The 26,086-nt window shown below is 32.6% G+C and overlaps 2 protein-coding genes across 6 annotated transcripts; one reads left to right on the plus strand and one right to left on the minus strand.

Moving 5' to 3' along the window:
* Positions 6,884-9,673, plus strand: LOC109361278 (cyclin-dependent kinase inhibitor 4-like). Its single transcript, XM_019606680.1, has 3 exons — positions 6,884-7,408; positions 8,793-8,990; positions 9,108-9,673. The coding sequence occupies exons 1-3, from the start codon at positions 6,981-6,983 to the stop codon at positions 9,175-9,177; spliced, it is 696 nt and encodes a 231-aa protein (XP_019462225.1). The 5' UTR covers positions 6,884-6,980; the 3' UTR covers positions 9,178-9,673.
* LOC109360948 lies at positions 19,136-24,369 on the minus strand. 5 transcript variants are annotated; one of them, XM_019606180.1, is made up of 8 exons: positions 24,222-24,369; positions 22,977-23,284; positions 21,141-22,940; positions 20,821-21,062; positions 20,527-20,733; positions 20,350-20,442; positions 20,162-20,263; positions 19,136-19,912 (listed from the first exon to the last, which is right to left on the minus strand). In XM_019606180.1, the coding sequence occupies exons 2-8, from the start codon at positions 23,272-23,274 to the stop codon at positions 19,430-19,432; spliced, it is 3,225 nt and encodes a 1,074-aa protein (XP_019461725.1). In that variant the 5' UTR covers positions 23,275-23,284; positions 24,222-24,369; the 3' UTR covers positions 19,136-19,429. The 5 variants fall into 5 exon arrangements, with proteins under 5 accessions (XP_019461725.1, XP_019461727.1, XP_019461726.1 ...); XM_019606182.1 differs by having other exon boundaries at positions 21,141-22,267; positions 22,370-23,284; XM_019606181.1 differs by having other exon boundaries at positions 21,141-21,809; positions 21,876-23,284.

Consider the following 26,086-nt stretch of genomic DNA (forward strand, 5'->3'; position numbering starts at 1 on the left):
GACTCATAATAACAATAAAAGCCTATATTCTCATAATAACAAAACTTATCTAGAAATTAAAACACTAATAACATATTTAGAAATTAAATCAGAGTGTCACTCTCAAATACATGATTCCCTCATTACTAATTCTCTCTTATTCAATCACTCTCAAATCCTCTCTTCTATATACAAATTCTCTCCCCCTTACCCCTCTAGCCAAACCCCCCAAAAAATCAACTCCTCTTTCCACTCTCTTACACCACTCTCAAATCCTCTCTTCTCTTACTCTCCTTGTCTCACACTGTCACACTCAAGAACATGAGAAAATCTCACACGCAAGAACGGGAACAAAGAAGAGATGAAGATACAAACTAGAAATAGAGAAGAAGATATCAAGAGATGAGATGAAGATTTCTAAAAAGAAAAAAACTTTTTTACCTTAAAAAAGCTTTCCTCTAATAAACAGTGATGTTGGTATGTTAGATGGTGCCATGGTGGTTTTGTTGAAGATTTCTGAGAGATGAGATGAAGATAGCAAGAGAAAAGAAGACCTAGCAAATGGTAAGGCAAGGTCGCGGGTTCATTGCATAAGTAAGCATGTGAGTGAATTTGTCTTGTAATCTTGTCTTTTCATTACTTTGATTTCTACTCTATTCTGGATCTACATCTTATCTGACTTTAGAGTTGGGTTTGGATGATTGAATTTAGAAATTGAAAGCAAAAAACATAACAGGAGAGGAAAAAGCAACATTGCGGTTATGAATCCGTCCCGTTGCGGCCACAACACCATTTTGTTGCGGTTTATGAAGTGAATTTCATTCACACCGTAATTGCGATGCATTGCCGATATGGTGTCGGCCGCATCCGCATTGTTGTGGCTGCAATACTTAATGTGGACCGCATTTTCAAACATTGGTATTATCTGTCTAAAGATTTGTGGGCAATTGTATATCATTGTTGGAACTTGGTTTTTTGGAAGCCATTATTGAGAACTTTTGAGTGCGAAATCTAAAAAACTCTCAAGTCCCACATAGAAGCGTTTTGAAAAAAAAACTCCAAAGTCACACGTAGAAGCGTTTTGAAAAAAACAACTCCCAAGTCTTACATAGGAGAGATGAGTATTTTGGAAAAAAAATTCATGTTATAAATAGAAGTTTCCTCCCTTCATATTTTCTTGCCCCAAGTTGAATGCACTTTCATTCAACTTTTTATTTCTCCTTCATATTTTGTACCAACGCTTTTCCGGCAAACTTCTCCCTTTTTCTTTCCGTGGCACTAAGAATTGGCACAGACAACCAAATTGTAGGAATTTCGAGAAATGGTAGTCAGTATTGAAGGAAAGGAATTGGAACGGGTAGCAATATTGTGGGCCTTTCGAGAACTGACACTAATAGTCAGTACTGGAGGAAAAGAATTGGCACATGTAGTCATATTATGAGCATTTTGAGAACTGACACTAGTAGTCAGTATTGAGGGAAAAGAAATGGTATGATTAGTCATATTGTGGGCATTTCCAGAATTGGCAGTGGTAGCCATATTGTGGTGGATATATTCGAGATATGTTCTTATAGTGCAGTAAGAATTCGATAACAGATATCTGAGCTATTTTATCCTGGGGACGACGTGGTTGATAGTCTGCTTGCACATTTTTGGCAGTGTCACGAAACGTCTTAAAGAGAGCGATCTGGTCGTGACTCAGACAATAAGTATTATTTCGTGTCGTTTAGAATTATTGTAAGGTACAATAACAACAATTTTAAGATGTTTCTACTGCAATGACATTCATAGATAATATTATTGGACTGAACATATTTGACCTGAACAAACCATTTCAGTTTGATGAGACAAATTTCAAACAGTGACAACATAAGATAGAATTTTTCCTCACTATGACAAAAGTTGCCCACGTTCTGAAAACCGATATCCAGTATTGCTGGAAAAAGATGAAAAAGAGTAAAAGGATAAACTACAAACTAATATAGCTCTCTCTAAAAATGATTACCTTTATAAGAATTTCATTCTAAATGAGTTGTCAGATGATCTATATGATTAAAATAATGCATACAAGTCTGCCAAATTAATTTGGTATGCACTTGAGAAAGAAAGAAATATGATACTGAGGAAGTTGACACGAAAAAGTATGATGTTAACCGCTATCTCAAGTATCACATGACTAACGATAAATCAGTAGAGTCTGAGTCCAATGAGATACAAAGAATTGCTCATGCAATCATTTATGAAGGTATGCACCTAGAGAATTAAACTCGCAAGTAGAGCCTATGAATGTATACTTATTTAGTATGATGCAAACAACAAGGCGTACATGTCTTAGGACCTTAACGCAAAAGTGATCATTGAGTCTAAATGATGTTGATTTCAATGAAAAAGAAGTTCCCTTTTAAATTGAGGAATAATGGGGGCACATCAACTAGTCACATACTGTGATTAGAGATAACGGTAAAAATGAAAGAGTTGAAATAGAACCTGAAAGAAGTAAGATAGCAATAACTACTAGAGAGTATAGACTTGAATATATGGTCTATATATTGGAGGAGAATCCATCAACTCTCCAAGAAGTGTTGCTTTCTTTGAATGTTGATTTGTGGCAAGAAGCCATAAATGATGAAATAGACTATCGAGAGTCTAAAAAGAAACATACTATTTTAGCTCAATCTATTATGGAAGTTGAGATTATAGCACTGGCAATAGCTAGTGAAGAAGTAAGTTGGCTCAGAAGCTTGCTTGCAGAGATTCCCCTATGAAAAAACCGATACCAACTGTATTGATTCATTGTGATAGTACCACGACTATTGCAAAGATTGAGAACCGCTTTTATAACGGTAAGAAATGACAAATATGTTGTAAGCACAACACCATTAGAGAGTTACTCTCTACAAGAGCTATTGGAGTGAATCATTTACCCACTGAGAATAACTTAACAGATCATTTGATGAAAGGACTAGTTATGGAGAAAGTCCATAATACTTCTAAGATTATGAGATTATTGCTCTTAGAACAAGGATCACTCATGATGGTAACTCGACCTAACTGACTAGAGATCCCAAGAAATAGGTTCATTCGGTAATAACAAGTTGTGAAGTGATATGAGAATGAACATGCTATAAAATTATGAGAAGCATGATTCCTGCAATATATGTAAGGATGAGTTAAACTCTTAATAAGATCTATACTCCAGTTGGAATGAAGTACCTAGACTAATGAGTACTCTTGATAGACTCACATATGTGAATGTGGAAGTGAGGGTTGCTTCCTATTAAATTTAGGGGCATAAATTTATAGAGCGTTCACTGTACTGGGATAGACGTGCATGTCCTTTAATGCACAGACTTTATAGAATACACCTTTGAAAAGATTGTGTATGGTTCGATGTCGGAGATAGAGTTCAAGACTACGAGTCACTCTAGTAAAATATGGATCTTACTCACTATGCAAAGGTTCAAGTTGCATGACACATTTGTTTATGCACAGTCTTATTTAGACCATAAAAATTCTTGGAAATCGTTTTTTGTCAAGTGGGGGATTGTTGGAACTTGGTTTTTTGGAAGCCAATAGTGAGAACTTTTGAGTGTGAAATCTAAAAAACTCTCAAGTCCCACATAGAAGATTTTTTATAAAAAAACTTCAAAGTTCCATGTAGAAGAGTTTTGAAAAAAAAAAACAACTCCCAAGTCTCACATATGAGAGATAAGTAACTTGGAAAAAATTTCATGTTATGAATAGAACTCTTCTCCCTTCATATATTCTTACCCCAAGTTCAATGCGCTTTCATTCAACTTTTTATTTCTCCCATATTTTCTGCCACACATTTCTGACAAACTTCTATCCCTTTCTTTCCATGACACTAAGAATTGGCACATGTAGCTAAATTATGGGAATTTCGAGAACTGATACTGATAGTCAGTATTAAAGGAAAAGAATTGGCAATGATAGTCATATTGTGGGCATTTCGAGAACTGACACTAATTGTCAGTATTAAGGAAAAAGAATTGGCACATGTAGCCATATTGTGGGTATTTCGAGAACTGACACTAGTAGTCAGTATTGAGGGGGAAAAATTGGCATGAGTAGCCATATTATGGGCATTTCGAGAATTGGCAATGGTAGTCATATTGTGGTGGGTGTATCCTGGGGACGGCGTGATTGATAGTCTGCTTACACATTTTGGGTAGTGTCATGAAACGTCTTAAAGAGAGCTATCTGGTCCTGACTTAGCCAGTAAATATTATTTTGTGTCATTTAGAATTGTTGCAAGTTACAGTATAACAATCATTTATCATTCACTTATATTACTCATATTTATTAGAGTCTTTATCAGTAACTTTTAAAAACTTTTACACTATCTTTTTTAGTAAAAAAAGGTTAGAAGATTATACATACTGTAATTATTATTGAGCAATCAATCAAAGTATTAAATTATTGTGAAAGAGAAGAAAAAAATTCTTTCCTTTTATTATTGCATTGAGGAAGCTTACAGCTTTGCTATATATTTTAAATTCAAGATCTATTTATAATTATCTTTTATAGTTATTTTTGTCTCACTTTATTATTTATAACTAAATGTGTATAAATATATTCATATGTACAATATTATAATTAATAAAAAACCAAGATTGATCTTGTATAAAATTTAACTTTCATGCTTTGGCGTGGAACTGAAATTTGGAGGCATATAACTTCAGTGGCAAGCAATTTTAATCACTAAGTGGAATGCATCAGTGTCATTAAGTGAATTATTTTGGAGGCAAAGCAAATTTTCTCTGCATTAATTACAATTATTCTGGAATAGAGTCAATCAGGTGATCTCGTTAAGCATTAAATAGTATGCCTCCTTATTTGTTTACATTTTTTAATAATATTCATAATATAATGGGAATGAAGTATCTCTTGGTATAAGGAGATAAGTTATCTTCTTCTGCCAGTGAAATCATACATGCGTCATGTTTCATCATTTTCTATAAAAATATTTTTAAAAATAAACAATATAGCACACATGTCACATTTTTACTGGATAGAAAAGATAAGTTATCTTTGATACGAGGAAATATATTATTCTCTAATATAAAAGCAGTGTTTATTATGTCAGAAAGTGAGATTAAATAAATAATCTGCATTGAACTATCCAACCTTCAGATTTTATTCACGTTCATAAACACTATTTAATTATGATTTATTTAGATGCAATATTTAACAACTGTACGCTTTGAAAAAATCCCTTAATATTTAGGTTCAAGTCTTGTTTATAGAATTTGTTTGTTAGGAGAGTTAATCTTACTATGTTATATATATATTCTTGGTTTGAGCATAGTTGTCTCTCCTCCTCCCTGGACAAAAGAACAAATATAATTATGCTTAGTTAAAATAAAAATAAAAATCTTATACTTAACTTTTTGAACAAGAATTATAAATAGATATGACAATTGATCATAAACAAATTTCAATATTTATGCCCGAATAGTTTAAAAGATGTTTTACACAATATGTATATCCTATATTATTCATATGTGTATTTTTAATTTATGAATCAAATAATAATTGATACTTAACTAATAAGATGTGTTGATAATATAAAAAAACTTATACATATACACTGATATTTTTCCTCTAAAAATAGAGTTCATAAGCATGTCAATGTCACTCAACATATTAATATATAACACATATTTTTACTTCGGATTATTTTTCTAATGAACCTTTATTATATTATTTTACCATTGCATGACATTGTCTCTTCAAACATGTGCCTGTTCATGTATAATTTGTATTCCAATCAAATTCCGGTTTTTCTTCTAATTTTCTTTAATTGGATAATACAAATGGGAAAGTTCCTCTAATAAATAAATAACAAAAGGATTTCCTTCTAATTTCAAATGAAATTTAATGATGACATAGAACCAAGTCACCTACCCGTATTAATTTTAACTGAGCTACTGTCTTATATTATATATTCGTTACACTCACGAATGCGTGAAAAATGGCACCAGCAAAAAAAAACTAGTTTAATTCTAATTCTAATTCTAATTAACTAAATTCAAAAGGTACTAAATTGTGCTTTCAGAAAAGTGGTTTAATGGTACATACTAGTGCAAATGAGTCAAATCTGATTAAGCTCATCTCGACTTATTAGGATTGATTCGCATTGATTTTCTAGTTGAGTTTAATGTAAACTAGTTTTTCAATTTAAGATTACTTCAATTAAAAGTTATGAACTTTTTAGTCAGGAGCTCAATCAATACAATTGATTATTATATATATTTAATATAATATAAAAAGATATTTTTAAATAAATATGTATGAAAATTTTAATTTATATCCCATTCATATATTAATATAACAAGTATATATATAATAATTATAAATTATTTTTTAATATATATAATGTATTACATGTGTATTTTTGAGATTTTTAAAAGGAGTAATCACTGATGCATAATTTATCATTTATATATGAGTACAATATTTATAAACTGACGGTGTAAAATTAATGTTTAGTAAGTACATTATCTATGTTTTATTTGAATTACTTTTATGAAAAATCAATGATAAATAAAATCAAATAATGAGTAATGTAATAATAGTGTAAAAACTCTGACAGTGTTAATGGATACATTTTGTTCTCTTTATATATTTTCAATGTAAATATTTATACACATTCATTATATTATCTGTCATTTATTATTATTTTTAAATTAATATTGATAATGCATAAATAATAAATTAGAGTAATGATGTAGTAAATAAACTGATAACATTAATAAATGATGTGATGATATGTGCAAAAATATTTATAGTAGCAATACATATTATATTAAACTCTTCCATTATTACAGGTGATAGTGGAAAATAAACTAATAACATTAATAAATACTCCCAAAAGATTCCATTTATTTCATTCTATCACATATTTCCTCAACCATTTCTCTTCGCAACTCTTCCCCTTTGTTTCTTCATTCTTCATTCTTCTTCTTCTTCTTCTTGTAATGGGTAAGTATATGAAGAAAGCTAAACCCAAAACCGAAAAACAACTCTTACTCTTAGAATCCACCACCACCTATTTCGGTGTTCGAACTCGTGCTAAAACCCTAGCTCTTCGAAATTCCCAATCTGGATCCCAATTCTCTCCAATTTCCGGTGGTTCTTACCTCCAGCTACGTAGCCGGAGGCTCCATAAGCCTCCAATTTTGGTTCCAACGCATAATTCTTCTTCCAAGCGTCAGAGGATTCAAAACCCTAAATCCCCAATTTTGAAACCTAGGTCTGGTTCTAGGGTTGGGAATGGTTCTAATGTAGCTTCGGGTGAGGTGGAGAAGGAGGAGCAGAAGGAAATTGTGCATGAGAATGTTGTTGGTGCTGCTGTTGAAGAAACTTCGTTTGGGGAAAATTGTTTGGATTTTGAAGGTAGAGAGAGGTGGGTATTCGTTAACTTTTTTACCTAAAAATTTCATTTTTTGTTGATTTTATATTTAACCGTGTTTTAATTTGAATTTGGGAGGTTTTGTTCCGTGATTTTCCATGTAGTTGGTAGAGAGGGGTAGATATTTATTTTCCATTTCCTTCAAATTTTCAGATATATATATATATATATATATATATATATATATTTTAATTTATTGTTGGCTTTCTGTTTGGCCCGTTTTGAATTTGAATTTGGGTGGTGTTGTTTCGTGATTTTCGATTTTGAAATATGGTGAAAATGATTTTTTTTCTGCTTTATTTTACTTTTATTTTTGTTTTTGGGTGATTTTTTTCTTCAGAAAACTGAAATTAACGAATGCCCCCTTATTGTTATTGAGAGTTATGAGAACCTCCGAACCTGTGTTTTTGCGAACAAAAAAATGTGTTAATTTTGTTCATGAATAGTTATTTTATTGTTGAAATCATTGTTGACCTACTTCTGTTTATTGAAAGTCATGTTCCTTCTGCTCCCTTCAGACTTTTGGTGCGATCTGTGGGAATTTGATACTGGAATTTTCAATTTTCTGTAGTTTTGCAATGTTTTGTTCGGTTAAACATGTTTTAGACAAATTCTTTATTTTCCCTTGGAATTATAAAACTTCACGGAATGGGGATGAATGTTAGTTTATGTGTGTACTGTGTTGTGTGGTAGAGTTTTATGTTGTCTTGTTTAATGGTTGTGTACTTGTGTTCATCATCATGCATGCTGTGGTTGTGAAATTGTTGTGAAAATTTAACTAGGAAATGTTAATCTTGTAAGAATTTCATCTCCTACATAGCTTTAAATATGATTCCTACATTGAAATATCATTTGGCGATTTTGTTACCCTCAAAATGCTTCCTACTGATTTGAAGACAGTAGCTAGAGAATAATCCATTGAATCTCTTCAACAGGATATAGTATTACTTTTACTTGATTATCAGGAAATATGGTACTTTATCATCAAAATGGTTTTGGATATTGATTTTAAAAATATTTGAGACAGTGATGGTAGGTTAAAGAGGTGGAACAATACTATGCATGCTCTGCCTTTCTTTTTTGCACAATTACCATATGTTTAAACATTGATCTATATACTCTGAATCGTTCTCATATATGAATCAGTTTGTGTACGGTGGAGCTTAAATGGATTTAAATCTTTGTTTCTTTTCTTATAAATGTGATGAAGGTCAGCCTTGGGTAAGTGCTATTATTTAGGCAGTTTCTGGACACACTCTTATCTGAAATATTTTTGTTGTTGTGGTCTTACTTTTGCTGTCAAGGCTTTTTTAAGTTGCTGGTAATTCTGATTTACAACTTTACATTAAAATTGCTATCTTTTTATTATTGTCTGCAGAAGCACCAGGGAATCAACACCTTGCAGTTTGATAAGGAACCCAGACGCTATCAGGACCCCTGGTTCAACTACCAGGCCTACTCGTTCAACTGATCAAAGAACGGAGCATGCAGCTAGAAGGCAAATCCCAACTGCACATGAAATGGATGAATTCTTTGCTGAAATTGAAGAGACTCAGCAAAGGCAGTTCATTGAGAAGTATGCTGCTTTGAATTAGTAGTTTGATTTGCTCAGCTTTTTTCTTTGCTTAACTGCAGTATTGATTGTATCCCCCATGCGCAAATTTATTTATTTACCATGTGGGTTCAATTGCAGGTACAACTTCAATCCTATGGACGAGAAGCCACTCCCCGGGCGTTACGAATGGGAAAAATTGAAATCCTAGAAGGCATAGTGTTAGTGCTCCACCAAGACACCTATGAACTAGTAGGGTTAGAATTAGTTGAAACAGGTGGTGGTGTTATTTCCATTTTCCATCACCTTCTATTTACTTGTAAAGAAAGTAGGGCCTTCAAGATGTGTAGACTAATGATCTGTGTAACCTTAACAGAGGTGATGATTACATCACAATACAAATCAAAGTCCTTTGTCTAACAGATCATTTATAAGGGGGAAGGGAAAGGGAAGGAGCTGTAGTTTGTAGGATTAGGGGTTAAGTGAGATTAGGGTTCAGTATGAGGTACAGGAATTTACTTAGGTTTTCTTTTGTTCTTGTATTTTACTCTTCTTTTTTTGTCCATACTTGTACTGATGGAACTAGACCAAACTCTTAGAAATAAAGCTCCAAATTCCCTTCTCTAAATGTTTGTCACTTTGTCATCTCTATGTTATTATCTATTCAATATTGGCCTTGTCTTTGTGCAAGACACTGAATCTTTTCATTTGTTTGTTGATGAAGATATATAGCTGTTTCTGTGGCATGTATCAATGTTACTGAAACCTGGTGCTAGTTTTTTAACTGTCCTATAGTGGTGGGTGGGGCAATTCTAAACAGTGAAATGTTTTGCCTTATCTGTTATCATGTCTCCACGCATAACTTTATAATAACAAGACATCATGGGAAACATTCACAAATTGGAAAATGATACTTGTTCAGCTAAGAGGAGTATGTGGGCAAAATTCTGTACCCTCAAAAAGCTGCAGCAGTTCATGTTTTAGACTTTTAGTGAGTGTGAGAAAATGAGAAACACAATTCCAGGACTTGAAAAGAGTTTGGTTTTGATTAACATAATTTTTTTACGGTACTATTAATAATGGTATTTTCTTATCCTATGTAAAGGAACTAATCTTTTTTAGTGTATGATCGTCCTTTTTAATAAGTGTCATTCACAAAAATTAAATTATTAACCTTTTAATTTTTCTAGACTAAATGAGTGCTATATGCTTGTTGATTTTCATTAACATGATTGAGTAGGCAAACTTTTGTCTTTTATTATTGTGAGAATATGCCCTCGTTTTTCTCAATTGATTCTTCTCTGACATTTCAAAAAATAATGATGCGTTTCTAACTATTCATCTTAATATTAAATAAATGGTACTGTTTAAGTATCAACTATCATGAGTTTATTGTACAATATTATGTGAAATAGGGAAAACGTAAATCATTGGGTTTAAATGAGGTGGTTGAAATTGAGGAATGTTTTGGGTGTTATTTATGATAGAAAAGTAGTATTATTCAAAACTTTTTGTTGCATAGCTATAAGAGGTGTTGGTATATGAATTAAATGGTGATCCCCACAAGAAAATAACTTCAATGCACAAAAATGAATGAATTGATAGATATTAGAGCATCTCTAGCGGAAAGCAAAATTTTTATTGTTATTTGAATCCTACACATTATTTTATAATTTATTATAATTTCTCATAAAATAAAAATAGCATACATTTTTTCATAGTGACAAATATCATTCTTATTCTTATTTGGATCCCACAATCTACCCCACACTTTTATATTTTACAATAAATATAGCAATTATTAAGAATAATTACTTATTTATTAATAATTTAAAAATCCCTATGATTTATTATAATAAATTATAACAATATATTATTTGTTGTAAATTATAAAAATAAAATATATGGACACAAATAAATAAAATAAAATATTACATTGATTAAAATAATATTAAATATAATTTCAAAATATAATAGAAATTGCAACATAGTAAATTAAAAGATAAATAAAATGCATAAAATAGATAAAGTAAGTCACAATACATGTTATCTCCCCTCACCAAGAACTGTTGTTATTTACCAAGAATTGTTCCTATTTAAGAACAAAACTCAAGAAATAAGAATGTCACAATAGATAACAGAGTCAGGATATTATTCTTCTGTGAAAAACATTCTTAAGAACAATCAATATGAATATTCTTAGACAAGTTATATATATATTACATAGGGCACCTTTTCTAAATAAAATTAGTAAAATCTGGACTTATTGTAAAAGACATGTAGGAGCACTATTAATGAAAGTACATCAGAAAATGCAATAGTAAAAGACAAAAGGAAATAAAAAATTTGAAATTATAAAATGGAAAAGAGAAAATATAGTTGAAATATCAAATAACTCTTTATTTCCGTATTTAGTTCAATTTTTTGTAAGAAATCTTTTTTTGGTCAATTTCTTATGAATCTATTTTTTTAATTTTCTTAACAATAATATCTAAAGCATTTGCCCAAGAAAGAATAAAATTGAGGAGCCCAGAATATATATGATAGCTGTCACTGATTCAGTCCTTTACTAAAGACATGCCTGAGTCTGAGAGTGCCAACAACAAAATTTCATAATGGTTTTATTCCCTTGGTAACAGAATTCTCTTTTCCTCAGAATGATGGAAAATTTCAAATAACCAATAAATGAAAGGTTGAATAGAGTCATGCCAAAACAAACATAAAGTTATAAAGTCATCTACTCAGTATAAAAATGAGCTGTTAAGGGATTCTAAATTGTCAAATAAGCATTAACTAATTTAATTAGTATGTTGAATATGGTTTTTTATCTAAGAATTAATGAAATCTCAATAATTGTTAACATTGTTTAAGGAATTTTAACAAGTAATTTTGTATTGAAAAATATGATGTGTTTAACATTTTGAAAAATGTTGAGATCAAGTTTTCAAAGTTTACTTACTCAATTTGTAATACTTACATAATATCATTATAACATTTATTATCTCAACTCATAAATTAATAATAATGTGTTGGTCTAATGATGTAAGGCTCTGTTAAATCTTAGAAAGACCAACAGATTAAGACTTTTATTTATGAGAGAGACACTTATTAAGAAGGACAACAGACACCCAAAAAGAGTCATAACCTTGGTAATACAAAAAGATGCTCAACTCATAAATTATAAGTTTAGATATTTAAATTGGGCAATCAATTTTAGTTACTTTATTCTTATTATAAGAAACCATTTGTAAGATATTGGTGATCTTTTATATAAAGTATTCTCTTTGGTTCTTATGATGAGATATGTTTTAGGAATTTTTTTATTCCTCCTTATAAGAAACTTTACATTAATGAACAATATTAAATGACGATAAAGTTGTAGTCTCATAAAATTTAAAATATAATTATTTTTATTGGTATATTCAATTTAGTTGGAAGTGTCTTATATTTTCTATGGAACATTTATTGTTTTTCTTGTATTTGTTTTTTTATTCATTAATGAGAAAAAATGATTCTGTTAACCTTCAAAAAAGTTTAAGAGGGTTAAATTGTAATATTATAGTATGTTTTTCACAAAAATTATTATACTTATTGATATGTATAATTCAGTTATAGGTGTCTTATAAAACGTACATGGGTGTTTCTTTGTTTTAATTAGAAGTACCTTTTTTATGGGAGATAATCATGATTGAATATGTTAAAACTACTATAAATAATAAAACTCTCTCTAACATTTACATGTTTAATCTTGGTGCATGTGTTATGTTAATGATGGGAATTACTTCTCTTTTATCCTATTATTGTCTATATACTTCTTTAAAAAATTGAAATTTAGGTAAGTTGAGTCTTAAAGATTTACTAGAAACATATTTGGTTTCAAAATTTTATAAGTGCACCTATAGAATTACTTATAGGTTACTTATCGACCAAAGCATCATATATTCATATATCCACTAAAATTTGAACTTATGAATTTGTGTTTATTAGACAATTCATTACCAATTGAATCTTCATGTAACTCTTCCAAAATATAGTATTATTTAATCTTAATTGAAATTTAAAAAAAATATTGAATATTATATTTCTTCTAGCTATATCTTTATTTATTTGGGATGAAACAATTTCCTAGGTTTATAATTATTTTCAATGCTCTTAGATCCCATTTCTCTAATGTGGTTACATGAAAAACAAACTAACACACAAAAAATATTAATGTACTTTTATCATGACTTTACGGACACCCCAAATCTCTTTTTATGATATACTGTTATTGAGTTTCTAGTATCACTCACTCATAATGTCATCATGTTAGCACAGAAAGGTTCAAAATTATTTGATTTTTTTTACCAACTAGAGGACCCTATTATAAGAAATGAGAATTCAAATGGTATTTACAACATTTATGAAATATACTTTCCAATAAAAGTCATTTAGTTAACTAGTGGAATTTATTACTAACTGATGATATTTAATATGTCTGTTCATCAGAATACAGAGCATTAAACATCAATTTTCTAAGAATGGAGGTAGAATTATTATGCTTTCTGAAAATAAAGGTACCTACAACTAATTTGAATGTATTAATGAAAAAATGTGAAAATAATGCATTCCTTAATTTGCAAGTATTTCATGTTTTTAGTGAAATGCATCATGCATGACAAGTTGAGTAGAAATGTCATTTTAATAGGAGAGTAAAATATACTAGGAAGTAATTTATTTCATTAAATCTATATAGTATTTAACATGTGTTTTTTTCTTCCTTTTATAATATATTTTAAAATAAAAACTTCTCGAAGGAAGACAAATAAAACACATATCACTGTATGGATTTAAAAATATAATTTATCTCCTAATATAACGAAATACTTTATTTTCTTTTAATAACATAGGATTGGGTTAATTTTATACTATACTATTGAGAAGGTTAATAAATAGGAGTAACATTAGCTTGTAACTATTAACAACATTGTTTTATAAATACTAGCCTCTTTACATAGACACTATTGTTATAATTCAATAATTTTTCTCGATATTTTAACTAAAATTTTAAAACATAAATTTATAATTAGTGATAATAATATATTTAAATTTAGAGATAATAGGATACAATATAATTTTTAGTGAGAAGAAAATAGAGCAAAAGCTAATTTATGTTGTGACTATCAAAAATTAAATTTGGTTAAATTGTATTGGATTGATTTTTTTAATAATGGATCGGTTCAGTTTGATTTTTTATTCCATCTCTAAGAACTTGATCGATCTAAATAATAATGAAATAATTGGTGTATATTTTACCACTGATACTTTTCACTGTTGTTTTGTTACTATCATTGGATATTGAGTCTTTATTATTGAGGGAGTTGATGTTGAAAACATATTTATGGAGATCACATTGACGGACAGGATAGATCTCATCGTCTGGAGTTGTTGGAAGACATAAAATCTGGATTTAATGCTAACGAGGAAGAAGCCAAGTGTGGAGAGATCGAGGTTGAAGTTGGAGAGGGAGATGTAGGAGACAATGAGTTTGAGGCGTTCAATGTGGATGAACCCGAATTGGTCTAAGAGTATAATGAAACGATTGTCATTTCTAATGATGGAAAGGAACGAACCCATGCCATAGAAATTGGGGAGAAAAAGGACAGAAGGAGTAAAACGAAGATGAAGTTCATATCAAATATTCTTAAATTTGTGGTTTTAGTAATTAGTGTTGGCAATGTAAATATAAATAGGCAAACATTAGCATTGGATAGTAGCCCACGCCAAATTTTGTGTTGGTTGATGCTAAATACAATGATTTGATTGGGCGAACATTAACTTCAGCCAAGTACTGTCACTATTAGAGTCACTAAACTCGATTTTGATGAAGACAAAGGTTGATGAAAATAAAGATTGAAGACAAAGTTTGATAAAGACAAAGATCGACAACAAAGATTGATAAAAACAAAGGTTGTAATCAAGGACAAGTTTGAAGGCATGAACAAATCAACAAACAACAAAGTCAATAACAAAGTCCAAAGTCAAGACACAAGTTCATACAAGCTAAAACATTCAAGAAGATCTAGAGGCTGAGTATTTTTATATCTTTATTAGGTCTTAAGATGTTTGCTTACAAAATGTCTAGGCTAGGATGAACCCTAATGGAAGTCTCACAAACTAAAATCAATCGTAATTAAAATGAGACTTACATGCATACATACATAATTTACATGCACATGCATAAATACATGATCACATGATTTTGATGCATTTAAAAAAGAGTTTTAAATCATACATTATTCAAAGTCATGCATCATACTTTTGCAAATCATGTAGGAGGTTCATATTACATTGAAATATCTTTTTCGAAAACCTATTAGTCGATTAAGAGTTATTTTAATCGATTAAGCAATGAAAAAATTGGAAATCCGTTTATCGATTAAGTATGGGTATAATCGATTAAGGGTAGTTACAATTTCTGGTTTCTTGAATTTTAAAGAATCGATAATCGATTAGATTAAGTGATAATCAATTATGTGTACTAGAAAATAGAATTGTATATTAACCCAAGTTTCTTTATTTTGCACATAAAACACACACAACGAAAAACAAATTGATTACACATATTTCCGAAAATCACATAGTTCTTTCACTTTCATATCCAATGAGAGATTTTCAAAGTGTTCTTTTGAAAAAAAAGAGAAAATGAAGAATCTTTATGAATCTTTAGAAAGATTTCCAAAGAAGCAAAATTGTCATATTTTGAGAAGAAACCATGCATCTCACATTTTCTATATTATGAGTTTGTGAGATTTGTAGAAGTGTTCTTAGATTCTAGAAGTGTGTATATTCAGCACATATAGGTGCATCAACAACTTGAAAAGTTTTAGACATATGCATAAACATATTCTCTTGGTGTATTTAGTATCACCATTAATAGAGAATTGGTTTGGGAAAATCGTAGTTGCGGTTAGGTAGATGTCTTCATGAGGGCAAGAAGTCTTGGATAGAGCGAGAAAGTAGTTGGGGCCAGAATCGCGAAAGGTGTTGGTATCTGAGTAAGCGAGTGAAGTGGTCAAACCGAGTTAGGGCTCAACGAATTCGAGAAGGGAGTTCTTGTTGGTTGTATTAGAAGTGTGATTGTAAGAAGAATTAATTTCCATAGTAAGAAAATCTCCCAAGATCAGAAGGGGAGGTGTGTATATATTTTGCAAGTGGACCCGCAAATGAACCAGGATAAAAGTCGTGTCGCCTTCTTCTCAACCTTAACTCTTTACATTTCCGTATTACTTGATTTACTTAATTTGACATGCATATTATTTTGAGTTATTTTCATATTCTCTTTTGTGTATTTACTGTTCTTAATCATTTATAAAAGTGCATGTAAGTTTAGTTGAATCTAGTTAATCTTGGAGATCAAAGAAAATTGTTTTTCATAGAACAAGAACTGAATAATTGATTAGGTTCTTTAGTTAATCGATTATTTGTAGAACGAGTTAATCGATTAAATAGTAAGGAAATTTGTAAAATCTGTTTATTCATTGAGTAATGATAATTATGTACCGTATCACCTAATCACCTATTCACCCCTGCAGGTGAGTTACAAAGCCCATTGGGACCCAACAGGACTCGAGGACAATGCTAGTTAGGTCCTTAGGGTTAGATTTTCTAGTTTAGTATTAGATAGAGCTGTCAAAACGGGCTACCCGGACGGGTTCGGGCTAAGATGGGTCGGGCTAAAAAGTCCGGTTATTTTTATGTTTCTTAAATTGAGGCCCAAGCCCGCCCAAATTATTTATATTAAAAAAAATTAAATAACTTAAATTTTACAACCTATTTAGTATTTATACAAAAAATTTATAATAAAGTAAACAATTGTAACTTTTTTGTTGCATCTTCTACTAAATAATTGGGAAGTTCCATTCTTAGTTGAACAACTCAATAATTTTTTACACCCTAAACACCTAGCCTTTTCTTTTCCATCTACAATACCAGCTTTTTCAAAATATCTCCATGCATCTGAGGTTAAGGCCTTCCCACTTTTTGGTTCTGGTTGAGAGGTTAGAGGCATACACTTTTTTGTTCTGATTGAGAAGCATTTGTACTCTCTTTCTCTTGTACATTTCCACTGGTATTTTGTGTAACTCCGACAGAGGTTTCTAATATCTCACAATCACCAACACTGGAATCCATAATATGCAAACCTGTAAAGATGAAGAAACATTCATCAATATAAATGGGAATGTAAAAATGGATATGAAAGCTGTAAAAATGGGAATGAAACATTGCATAATACTACAAAATGGAATAGTGTCTAAAAGCTGTAAAAATGCACAAACCCCAAATCATGAATAGCGTGTATATATCAAACATCCAATAATGAAATCAAAAGAAGAAACCATTTTGGGTACCAATCAATAATTCTCATATGAAATTAGTATTATTTCTAGGTTGAACACAAGCTTATTATATAAAACAGGAGCATGAAAAGTTGAAGGTTAAAAGAGTGGATTGAACATGAAAAGTTAAAAATTAAAAGAGTAGATTGAGCATGAAAATGAAGCAAGTTGTGAGTCTATGATGTAACCTGGGTGAAGCACTGAAGCTGACGAATGGAGACTGGAGAGTGAAAGATTAAAGTGTGAAATGTTGGTGTTGATGTTGTTATTATTGTGAAATGTGAAACAAGCCTCGCCCAAGCGAGGGAATGGTCGCTCAAGCCATAATTCAGAGGAAAATCACCAGAAAACATTGATATCCCTCGCCCAAGCGATGGACTCTCGCCCAGACGCTATTTCAAGACAAAAAACTTGATGTTCACTATTTCTCCCTCGCCCAAGCGAGGTGATTAGACATGGAAATGTTTTATATGGCGGCCCGAACCCAGCCAGGTAAACCTGGCCCGAGCCCAATTTTAATATGGCCCGATAAGATCGGGTTAAAAAGCCCGGTTTGAACAATATACTCTTGATTTAATACCCAAACCCGATATATTTTCGGGCTTTAACGGGCTGGTCCGGTCCGTTTTGACAGCTCTACTATTAGCTTTTAGACGATGCTAAATAGGCGATATTCTTTAGTGATTATAAAAAAAAACTCTTCCACTATTATGCTATATTCTATTTTTTGTTCTTATCTTTTTACCAGTTATATCAGTGGTCAAATGGTTTTAAAATTTGAATTTTCACCTTAGCCAATATTATAGGTTACTTTCAGTTACAACAGCTATTATTGGATGAGATATTACATCAGAATTATAATTTGTACGGTTGTTCACTTGTTTGGGAGAAAAAAAATGAGACTATAAGTAGCAACGGATAACAAAACAAAATAGCCATCGCAAAAGCAGCTAAGTTAGGACGTTTGTTGAAAAATTAGCCACGTTTTATGTTTTTAAAGGTGACCAAATTATTAAAAATGTAAAAAGAAAAAATCATTATCTACGATAAGGAAAGCTATGTCAAACCAATTTCTTGGGGTTTTGATGAAAAGAAAAACGAGACTTCAGATAATGGATAATAAAACAAAATAGCTCTTATGTTACAATCATGGAAACAGCCAATTAAGTTTATTTAAAACTTAGCCACAGTTTATTTAAAACTTAGCCACGGTTTTCTGTTTTTTAAAGTGAGTAAATAAAAGGTGTAAAACCCATTAGCTACGGTGACGATGGCTATGTCAAACCAAGTTTTAAGAAGATATAAAATTGCTTCTTCCAACATACTGAAAATTTTAAGCCATTGGCAAAACAACAATAATTCATGCTATAAAATATCATATTTAGACAGAATAGACTGTGTATTTGTGTAATACTAATTGAATCAAAATGGTCATCATCCCTTCGTAAGTTTCATTTCATATTACATATTTTAACACTTGCAGATAATTTTCTCTATATCTTTTTTACCAATCCTTAAATTTTTATCCTTTATCCATTTTCATGTGTCATATCATCTCCATGTTTTGTATCTGAATTGCCGCTTCCAGGAAGATATTAATACAAAAAACTTAAAAAAAGCAAACTTGAAAACATATGGATAATACCAATACTAGTTTTATATAATACCAATACTAGTATTTATGTAATACCAATACTATTGACGATTTAGGGGGGAGTTTAAAAAAAAAATTATATCCTAATAAAACTCCCTCCCCAGTGCCGATTTTGGGGAGGAGAGAGAAATTTTTTTACAGAAATCGGCAATCCCATTGCCGATTTCTAAAAAGTTATACTAGTTTGGTAATTTTTTTAAAAGGTGCACCAAAACCGTAATTTTTCGGTCAAGGTGCACCACATGTGTAAATTTTCCAAACAAAATATAACAGCAATAGGATACTTAGAAGTTCACTAAATAAAAATGACAGCAATCTAGTATTTTAGAAGTTCACTTTTCCCAACATCCAAAGAGGAAAACAGAAACATGGTTGCCATGATTTTTAGGTGAAGATGGTTGTGTAGAGCATCTTGGCTGAAAACATGCAACTTAATAAAGATTTTCCTCCAAGAATTTGTAAAGGTTACCCATCTGAACTTGATTTTTTACAAGTTGCGCCTTAGTCTCCCTCAACTCAGCCCGAGTTTGTGCAAATTGTGTCTTCATCTCGTCGTATCCGTTTAACTTCTTTTGCAAAGTGCCCATCTGGTTCACCAACTCTCCAATACACTCCTTGATCTCGTCATATCCGTTCAACTTCTCTTGCAGAGTGTCCACTTCCTTCACCAAGCTTCCAATTTGTTCCTCAACTACGCCACTCATAAAGCTTGAAGATCCAGAGTGATTGAGTAGTCCACGTAATCCAAATACTTTAGAAGGGGAAACACCACACCCCATACCACGAACATAGCCATTACGATCAGCTCCAAATACTTTTCCAACTGCATCATTTGGAGTAGCTAACATCGTTGAAGTTATACCTAACTTAGCAGCACGGTCTTGGTCTTGAGGTAGATACATCAAAAGCTTTTCCTACAGGGAAAGAAGGAAATAGATAAAGATGATATATATATCAATTAATAAAACAGAAAGAACATATTCAAGATCCATATCATGACTAATTGTTCATCTCCTAAGCCAGAAACAGATAGCAGTGTCAGCCGTTTCATAAAGCATGACAATAAAATTCAACTATTGCCTGCAAACTATCTTGTCATTGGATAAACCATTACCACCTAAAATTAGCAAAGAAAAAAGGAAATTCAAAATGAAAACTCTTACGGCCACTTGCTTTACTTCTTCATTTGCGTAAGTTCCATCTTTCCTCACTATATTTGACAAAACAACCTCTCCTCTACAAACTGGCCTTCCCAATTTTTCAACCTACCATTGGATACAAACAAGGAAAATTAGAAAAAAAAAAAGAATACTATACAGATCCCATATTAGACCTGCTAAAGTTAACTTACCATTTCACGACTTTTTCTTGCATTGCTTTTACTACCACCAGAATGCACAACTTTTAACTTCTCTCGGTTCAGGCTATTTTGGAGACATATTCTCTAATTGACACAAAAATATGGTCAAAACATCTCAAAGCTGACTTCAAATGATCAGGAAGAAATAATTATTAGAAAGAATGATACCTGCATATCTACGTCAAAATAATGTTCAACAAAAGTTGCCCAATGAGCACTATCCACTCCAGGAGGAGGATTATCAATCACTTTTTCCTTTGTTTTATGTGGATAGATGTAATTGCGCCTTAACATATATTTGTGAGTCCTCCATTTGTCACCTAAGTTACTCATAACCCATTTGCATCCAGCCGCATAATCAAAAGAGAAATGGTCCTTCAGAGATTATCAAAACACAATAAAATTCAGTGTAGTATAGAAACCATTAAAATTGAAAGGGATAGATTGTACTACCATTATTACCTCAATATATTTCCATTGCTGGTAGGTTTTGTCTTTAGGCATTTGGGGCCAACCTTTAATAGTTATAGGACAAAGGGTTTTATTTTTGCTGAGCTTACCTAAAAATCTAACTAGCAAGTTTGAACCATTGTCATTTCCTTGTCCATTTCCGTTGAGCTCCACAACAATCTTCAAGTTTTTCTCCAAATCCCATACTTCATCTACAGTCATTTTGCGAATGCTTATTTCCTTAGTTTCAATGTCTGCATTGTACACAAAAAAGTAAATTTAGCACACGTAATGTCATGACTAACACTATTCATATATTTATTTTCCCTTACGAATTATCTTGACAAGTAATGGATCAATTTTTTTCTGTTTCTTAGCTAAACTCTGGTTTGAGGAAGCAATGAAATTATCATCATCCGAAAGAGGTGGGAATGCATCTTCAGATTCAGTATCAGAATTTGGCAATTGCAAATCTTGAGAGACTGCAATAGGTTGTTCTCTTGGCTTTTGTAGCATAGCTATCCCCCTCTTACGCTTTTGGCCCATCAAGGGAATATAAGCATTGGACTGAGGAGGTCCATTTTCAGTCTCATGTTCTCTATTGTCATAGTTTTGCTCTTGCAAACCTTGAGGGCCTGCACTTAGTTGTCCTCTCAGCTTTTGCAGCAACCCTGCTGCTGCACTCTTATGCTTTTGGCTCATTAAGGAATTATTATCACCATTGAACTGAGGACAAGATGCATCTTCATTTCCAGGTTCCTTGTTATCATAACATTGCCCTTGCAAATCTTGAAGGACAGCATTAGGTTGTCCTCTTAGCCTTTGAAGCATTGATGCTTCTGCACTCTTACGCTTTTGGCTCGTTAAGGAATTATTATCACCATTGAGCTGAGGACAAGGTGCATCTTCAGCTTCAAGTTCCATGTTATCATAATCTTCCTCTTGTAAACCTTGAGGGACTGCATTAAGTTGCCCCCTTAGCTTTTGCAGCATTGCTGTCCCTTCACTCTTAGACTTTCGGCAAATTAAGGAATTATTATCACCACTGAACTGAGAACAAGATGCACCTGCAGTTTGAGGTTCCCTATTATGATAACCTTGCTCTTGTAAATCTTGAGAGACTGCATCAAGTTGTCCTTTTAGCTTTTGTAGCAATGCTGCCCCAGTCTTATGCTTTCGGCCCATAAAGGAATCACCACCAGTGGACCGAGGCGGAGGTTCATCTTCATTTCCAGGTTCCCCGTTATCAGGGATTTGTTCTTGCAAATCTTGAGGCATTGCATTAGGTTGTGCTCTTAGGTTTTGTAACATTGCTGCCCCGTGCAAACCTTGTGGGACTGCATTAAGTTGCCCTCTTAGCTTTTGTACCATTGATGCCCGGGAACTCTCATGCTTTTGGCCCATTAAGGAACTATCACCACTGAACTGAGAACCAGATGCACCTTCAGTTTGAGGCTCCCTGTTATCAAAATTTTGCTCTGGTAAGTCTTGAGGGACTGCATTAGGTTGTCCCCTTACCCTCCGTAGCATTGCTGTCCCACTCTTGTGCTTTTGCCCCCTTACAGAATTATTAGCATTGGACAGAGAAGGTGCATCTTCAGTTTCAAGTTCTCCATTGTCAAAATTTTGCTCTTGCGAATAATTAGGGGCTGCACTATGTTGTACTCTTAGATTTTGCAGCATTGCTGCTTCTGCCCTCTTACTCCTTTGGCTCATTAAGGAGTTATTGTCGCCATTGGGCTGAGTACAAGGTGCATCTTCAGTTTCAACTTCCCTATTATTATTATCATCTTCCTCTTGCAAACCTCGAGGGGCTGCATTAAGTTGTGCTATTAGCTTTTTTAGCATTTCTTCCCCCGAACTCGTGAGCTTTTCGCTCACTACGGAATTGTTATCACAGTTGAACTGAGGACAAGATGCATCTTCAGTTTCAGGCTCCCAGTTATCATCATTTATCTCGTGAAAATCTGGAGGGACTGCATTAGGTTGTCCACTTAGCTTTTGTAGCATTGTTGCTCCACTCTTATGCTTCCGGGCCATTAAGGAATTACCACCATTGGACCTGGGAGAAAGCTCATCTTCATTTTCAGGTCCCCTATTATCATAGTTTTGCTCTTGAAAATCTTGAGGCTCTGCATTCAATTTTCTGGTTAGCTTTATTAGCATTCCTGCCCCACTCTTACGCTTTGAGTCATAGATTTGCTCTTGCAAATCTTGAGGGCCTCCATTAGGTTGTGCTCTCCGATTTTGTTGTGCTCTTCGCTCTTGTAACAATGCTACTCTTGAACTCTTACGCTTTTGACCCATTAAGGAATTATCATCACCATTGGACTGATGACAAGATGCATCTTCAGTTTCAGGTCCCCTATTATCATAATTCCGGTCTTGTGAATCTTGAGGGACTACGTCAGGTTGTCCTCTTAGCTCTAGTAGCATCGCTGCTCCATTCTTACGTTTTTTGCCCATCTACACCCGGAAAATAAAGAACACACAAGACATAAAATAGACATTAAGCAATCATAAAATACACTTCATATATTAATATCAGTATAAAAGAGATAAACAACAATCACTGTACAGATAACCTTTTTAGGTCAGTGCATGAAGAAGGACATGTACTTTTAAACCCATATATCAATGACCAACTTTTTCATCCTTCAAAAGCTAACCAAAGAACTAAACTTGGACAACAATATCATGAAAATAACTTATACTTGTTCTCATTAGCAATCAGAAGGTAAAGTACAACATAATTTTCAACACTTGGAATTTCATTGATGATTAAACTTCGAACTAGCATGAAAGGGATTTTCTATATCCATGAACAAGAGTAGTTAACACGAACTAGATGCATATCTTAGAAGTTCAATCTTTATATAAAAAGAACTTCCAAATGTCACCTAATTTTTGGAAATAGTTTTTGTCAATAAAAAGTAGGAATCAGTTTTTTTAATTACACGCATTTCTCTATTAAAACTATGGTCACCGAATTGTCCGAATCTGAAATCATACTATAGGCAGTTATAATTAGTTCATATAATTTCTGCCACAAGAAACAACATCACTACATTTTTCTGAATTGGGTTACCCTTAGGGTTTAAGGTTCTAAGGAACACATAAAAATCCGATTTTTTTTTGGGTTTGAAAACATATAAGTTAAACACTGTCAGTGAAATAAACAGCAAACTCTGAAAAAACTAAGTTTAGGAAGTTCAACAAATACTCTCAATATACAAATTTGATGTATCTTCGGACCTTGAAACAAACCTGATAGGGTTTTCAAATTCAAATAGAACAAAAATAAATGAATGTAGAGTTTGAAGATGAGTGAAATTTGCTTGTAAATATTGGGAAAATATTGGAAGAGAAATTTATACAAAAAAAATAGTGAGAGTGAAAAGAGGGTTACCTAGTTAGTGAAGTTAAACGACGTCGTGGGGATCGGGGTTTGATTAAACCGTGGAGAAAGAAAGTGAGTGGGTGAAGGAAGAAACAGTGGAATCAGCCACGAATTTCAAATTGATGAGGAGGACGAAATTGTTTTTTGTGGTAAGCACGAATATTACTTTTTCTAAACAATTATCAATTTGAAATTCATTTTAAAACTACTCATTGTTTAATTCATTAGAACTTGTTCATATGAATTTAAATTAAAAAAATGAGCTATGCTCATTTATTTAAATAGTAATATAGTTAATAATTGTTGGGAACAAGCGAACAATCAAGTAGTAAAGAGTATAGAGACAAAAGAATAATACAAGAGATTTGGTAACGAGGTTCGGCTAACTATGCCTACATCCCCGGGAGCGTTGAGCAGCTACCACTATATATTATTAGAGAATAAGAATTAGTGTTTTACTATTCTCCTCCTCGTTGCATTAAATTTACATAACATCAATATATATAGTTCTCTACCCCCAACCCATTTACATAAGTCTAAGCTCATAACTTGTATTGTTGTTATCTAGAGATATGAGTCATTGCACAACAATCTCCACCTTGTCGAATATCATCAATCTCCAACTTCCGCCATTGGGTTGGAGGCGCTCCATAGTCCAGCATCAGTGAATGTTCAGCAAGCTCATGCAATGCTTGAACTTGTCCACGGTAACCGGTTTGGTTAACATACCAGCTGCATTTTCTGAAGTGTGAACCTTCTGCAATAGTATCTGCCCACAAGCTATCAACTCTATGATCTTGTGAAATCTCACATCAATATGTTCGGTCCTAACATGATACACCTGGTTCTTTGCCAAGAAGATAGCACTCTAACTGTCACAATGCAGCGAAACTACACCTTGCTCAATGTCTAACTCATTTACTAGCCCCACAAGCCACATGGCTTCCTTAGAAGCTTCACCAACTGTCATGTATTCTACTTCAGTTGTGGACATAGCAACAACAGACTGGACTGATGATCTCCACATAATCGGTCCACCTACAAGGGTGAAGACAAACACCGTTATGGACCTTCTATCATCCAAGTCTCCTGCATAGTCTGAATCAACATAACCAATAACTGAAGGTTTACTCTGTTGGCTGTCAAACATGATACCAAGACCTGTAGTCCCCTTCAAATATCTGAAAATCCATTTGGCTGCTTCCCAATGTTGCTTCCCTGGTTTCGACATGTACTTGCATACTTGACTAACTGCTTATGCCAAGTTTGGTCTAGTACAAACCATAGCATACATCAAGCAACCCACTATACTGCCATGTGAAACTTTTGACATGTATTTCTTCTCTTCATTTGTCTTTGGACAATGATATAGTACTCACTACTTTAGCATTGTTCATATCAAATCTCTATAAGATCTTTTCAACATAGCTTTGCTCGGAGAGCCATAGTTTTCTAGCTCCCCTATCCCTGTGAATCTTCATCCCAAGAATCTTCCTAGAAGCCCCTAAATCTTGCATGTCAAACTCCTTACCTAACATGACTTTCAGCTCATTGATATCACTCAAATTATTAGTAGCAATCAACATATCATCAACATAAAGTAACATAAAAGTAAACGAACCATCAAGGCTTCTCACATAAACACAACAATCATACTCACAACGCTTATAACCAAGCTTCAACATATAAGTGTCAAACCGCTTGTACCACTGTCTGGGAGACTGCTTCAACCCATATAGAGACTTCTTCAACTTGCAAACCAAGTGACTCTGCCCAGCTGCACTGAACCCTCTGGTTATGTCATGTAAATTTTTTCCTCTAATTCACCATGGAGAAAGGCAATCTTCACATCCATCTATTCTAAGTGCATATCCCGAC

The sequence above is a fragment of the Lupinus angustifolius genome, chromosome LG11 (assembly GCF_001865875.1).
Source record: "Lupinus angustifolius cultivar Tanjil chromosome LG11, LupAngTanjil_v1.0, whole genome shotgun sequence".
NCBI classification, from domain to species: domain Eukaryota; kingdom Viridiplantae; phylum Streptophyta; class Magnoliopsida; order Fabales; family Fabaceae; genus Lupinus; species Lupinus angustifolius.

Excerpts from the sequence above, each read along its gene's own strand:
- LOC109360948 (XM_019606179.1), bottom strand. The coding sequence starts at position 23,274 with ATGGGCAAAAAACGTAAGAATGGAGCAGCGATGCTACTAGAGCTAAGA. Across the intron at positions 21,063-21,140 it reads ATTACTTGTCAAGATAATTC|ACATTGAAACTAAGGAAATA; the intron begins GTAAGGGAAAAT and ends TGTACAATGCAG. Across the intron at positions 20,734-20,820 it reads AGCAATGGAAATATATTGAG|GACCATTTCTCTTTTGATTA; the intron begins GTAATAATGGTA and ends TAATCTCTGAAG.
- LOC109361278 (XM_019606680.1), top strand. The coding sequence starts at position 6,981 with ATGGGTAAGTATATGAAGAAAGCTAAACCCAAAACCGAAAAACAACTC. Across the intron at positions 7,409-8,792 it reads GATTTTGAAGGTAGAGAGAG|AAGCACCAGGGAATCAACAC; the intron begins GTGGGTATTCGT and ends TATTGTCTGCAG. Across the intron at positions 8,991-9,107 it reads CAAAGGCAGTTCATTGAGAA|GTACAACTTCAATCCTATGG; the intron begins GTATGCTGCTTT and ends GTTCAATTGCAG.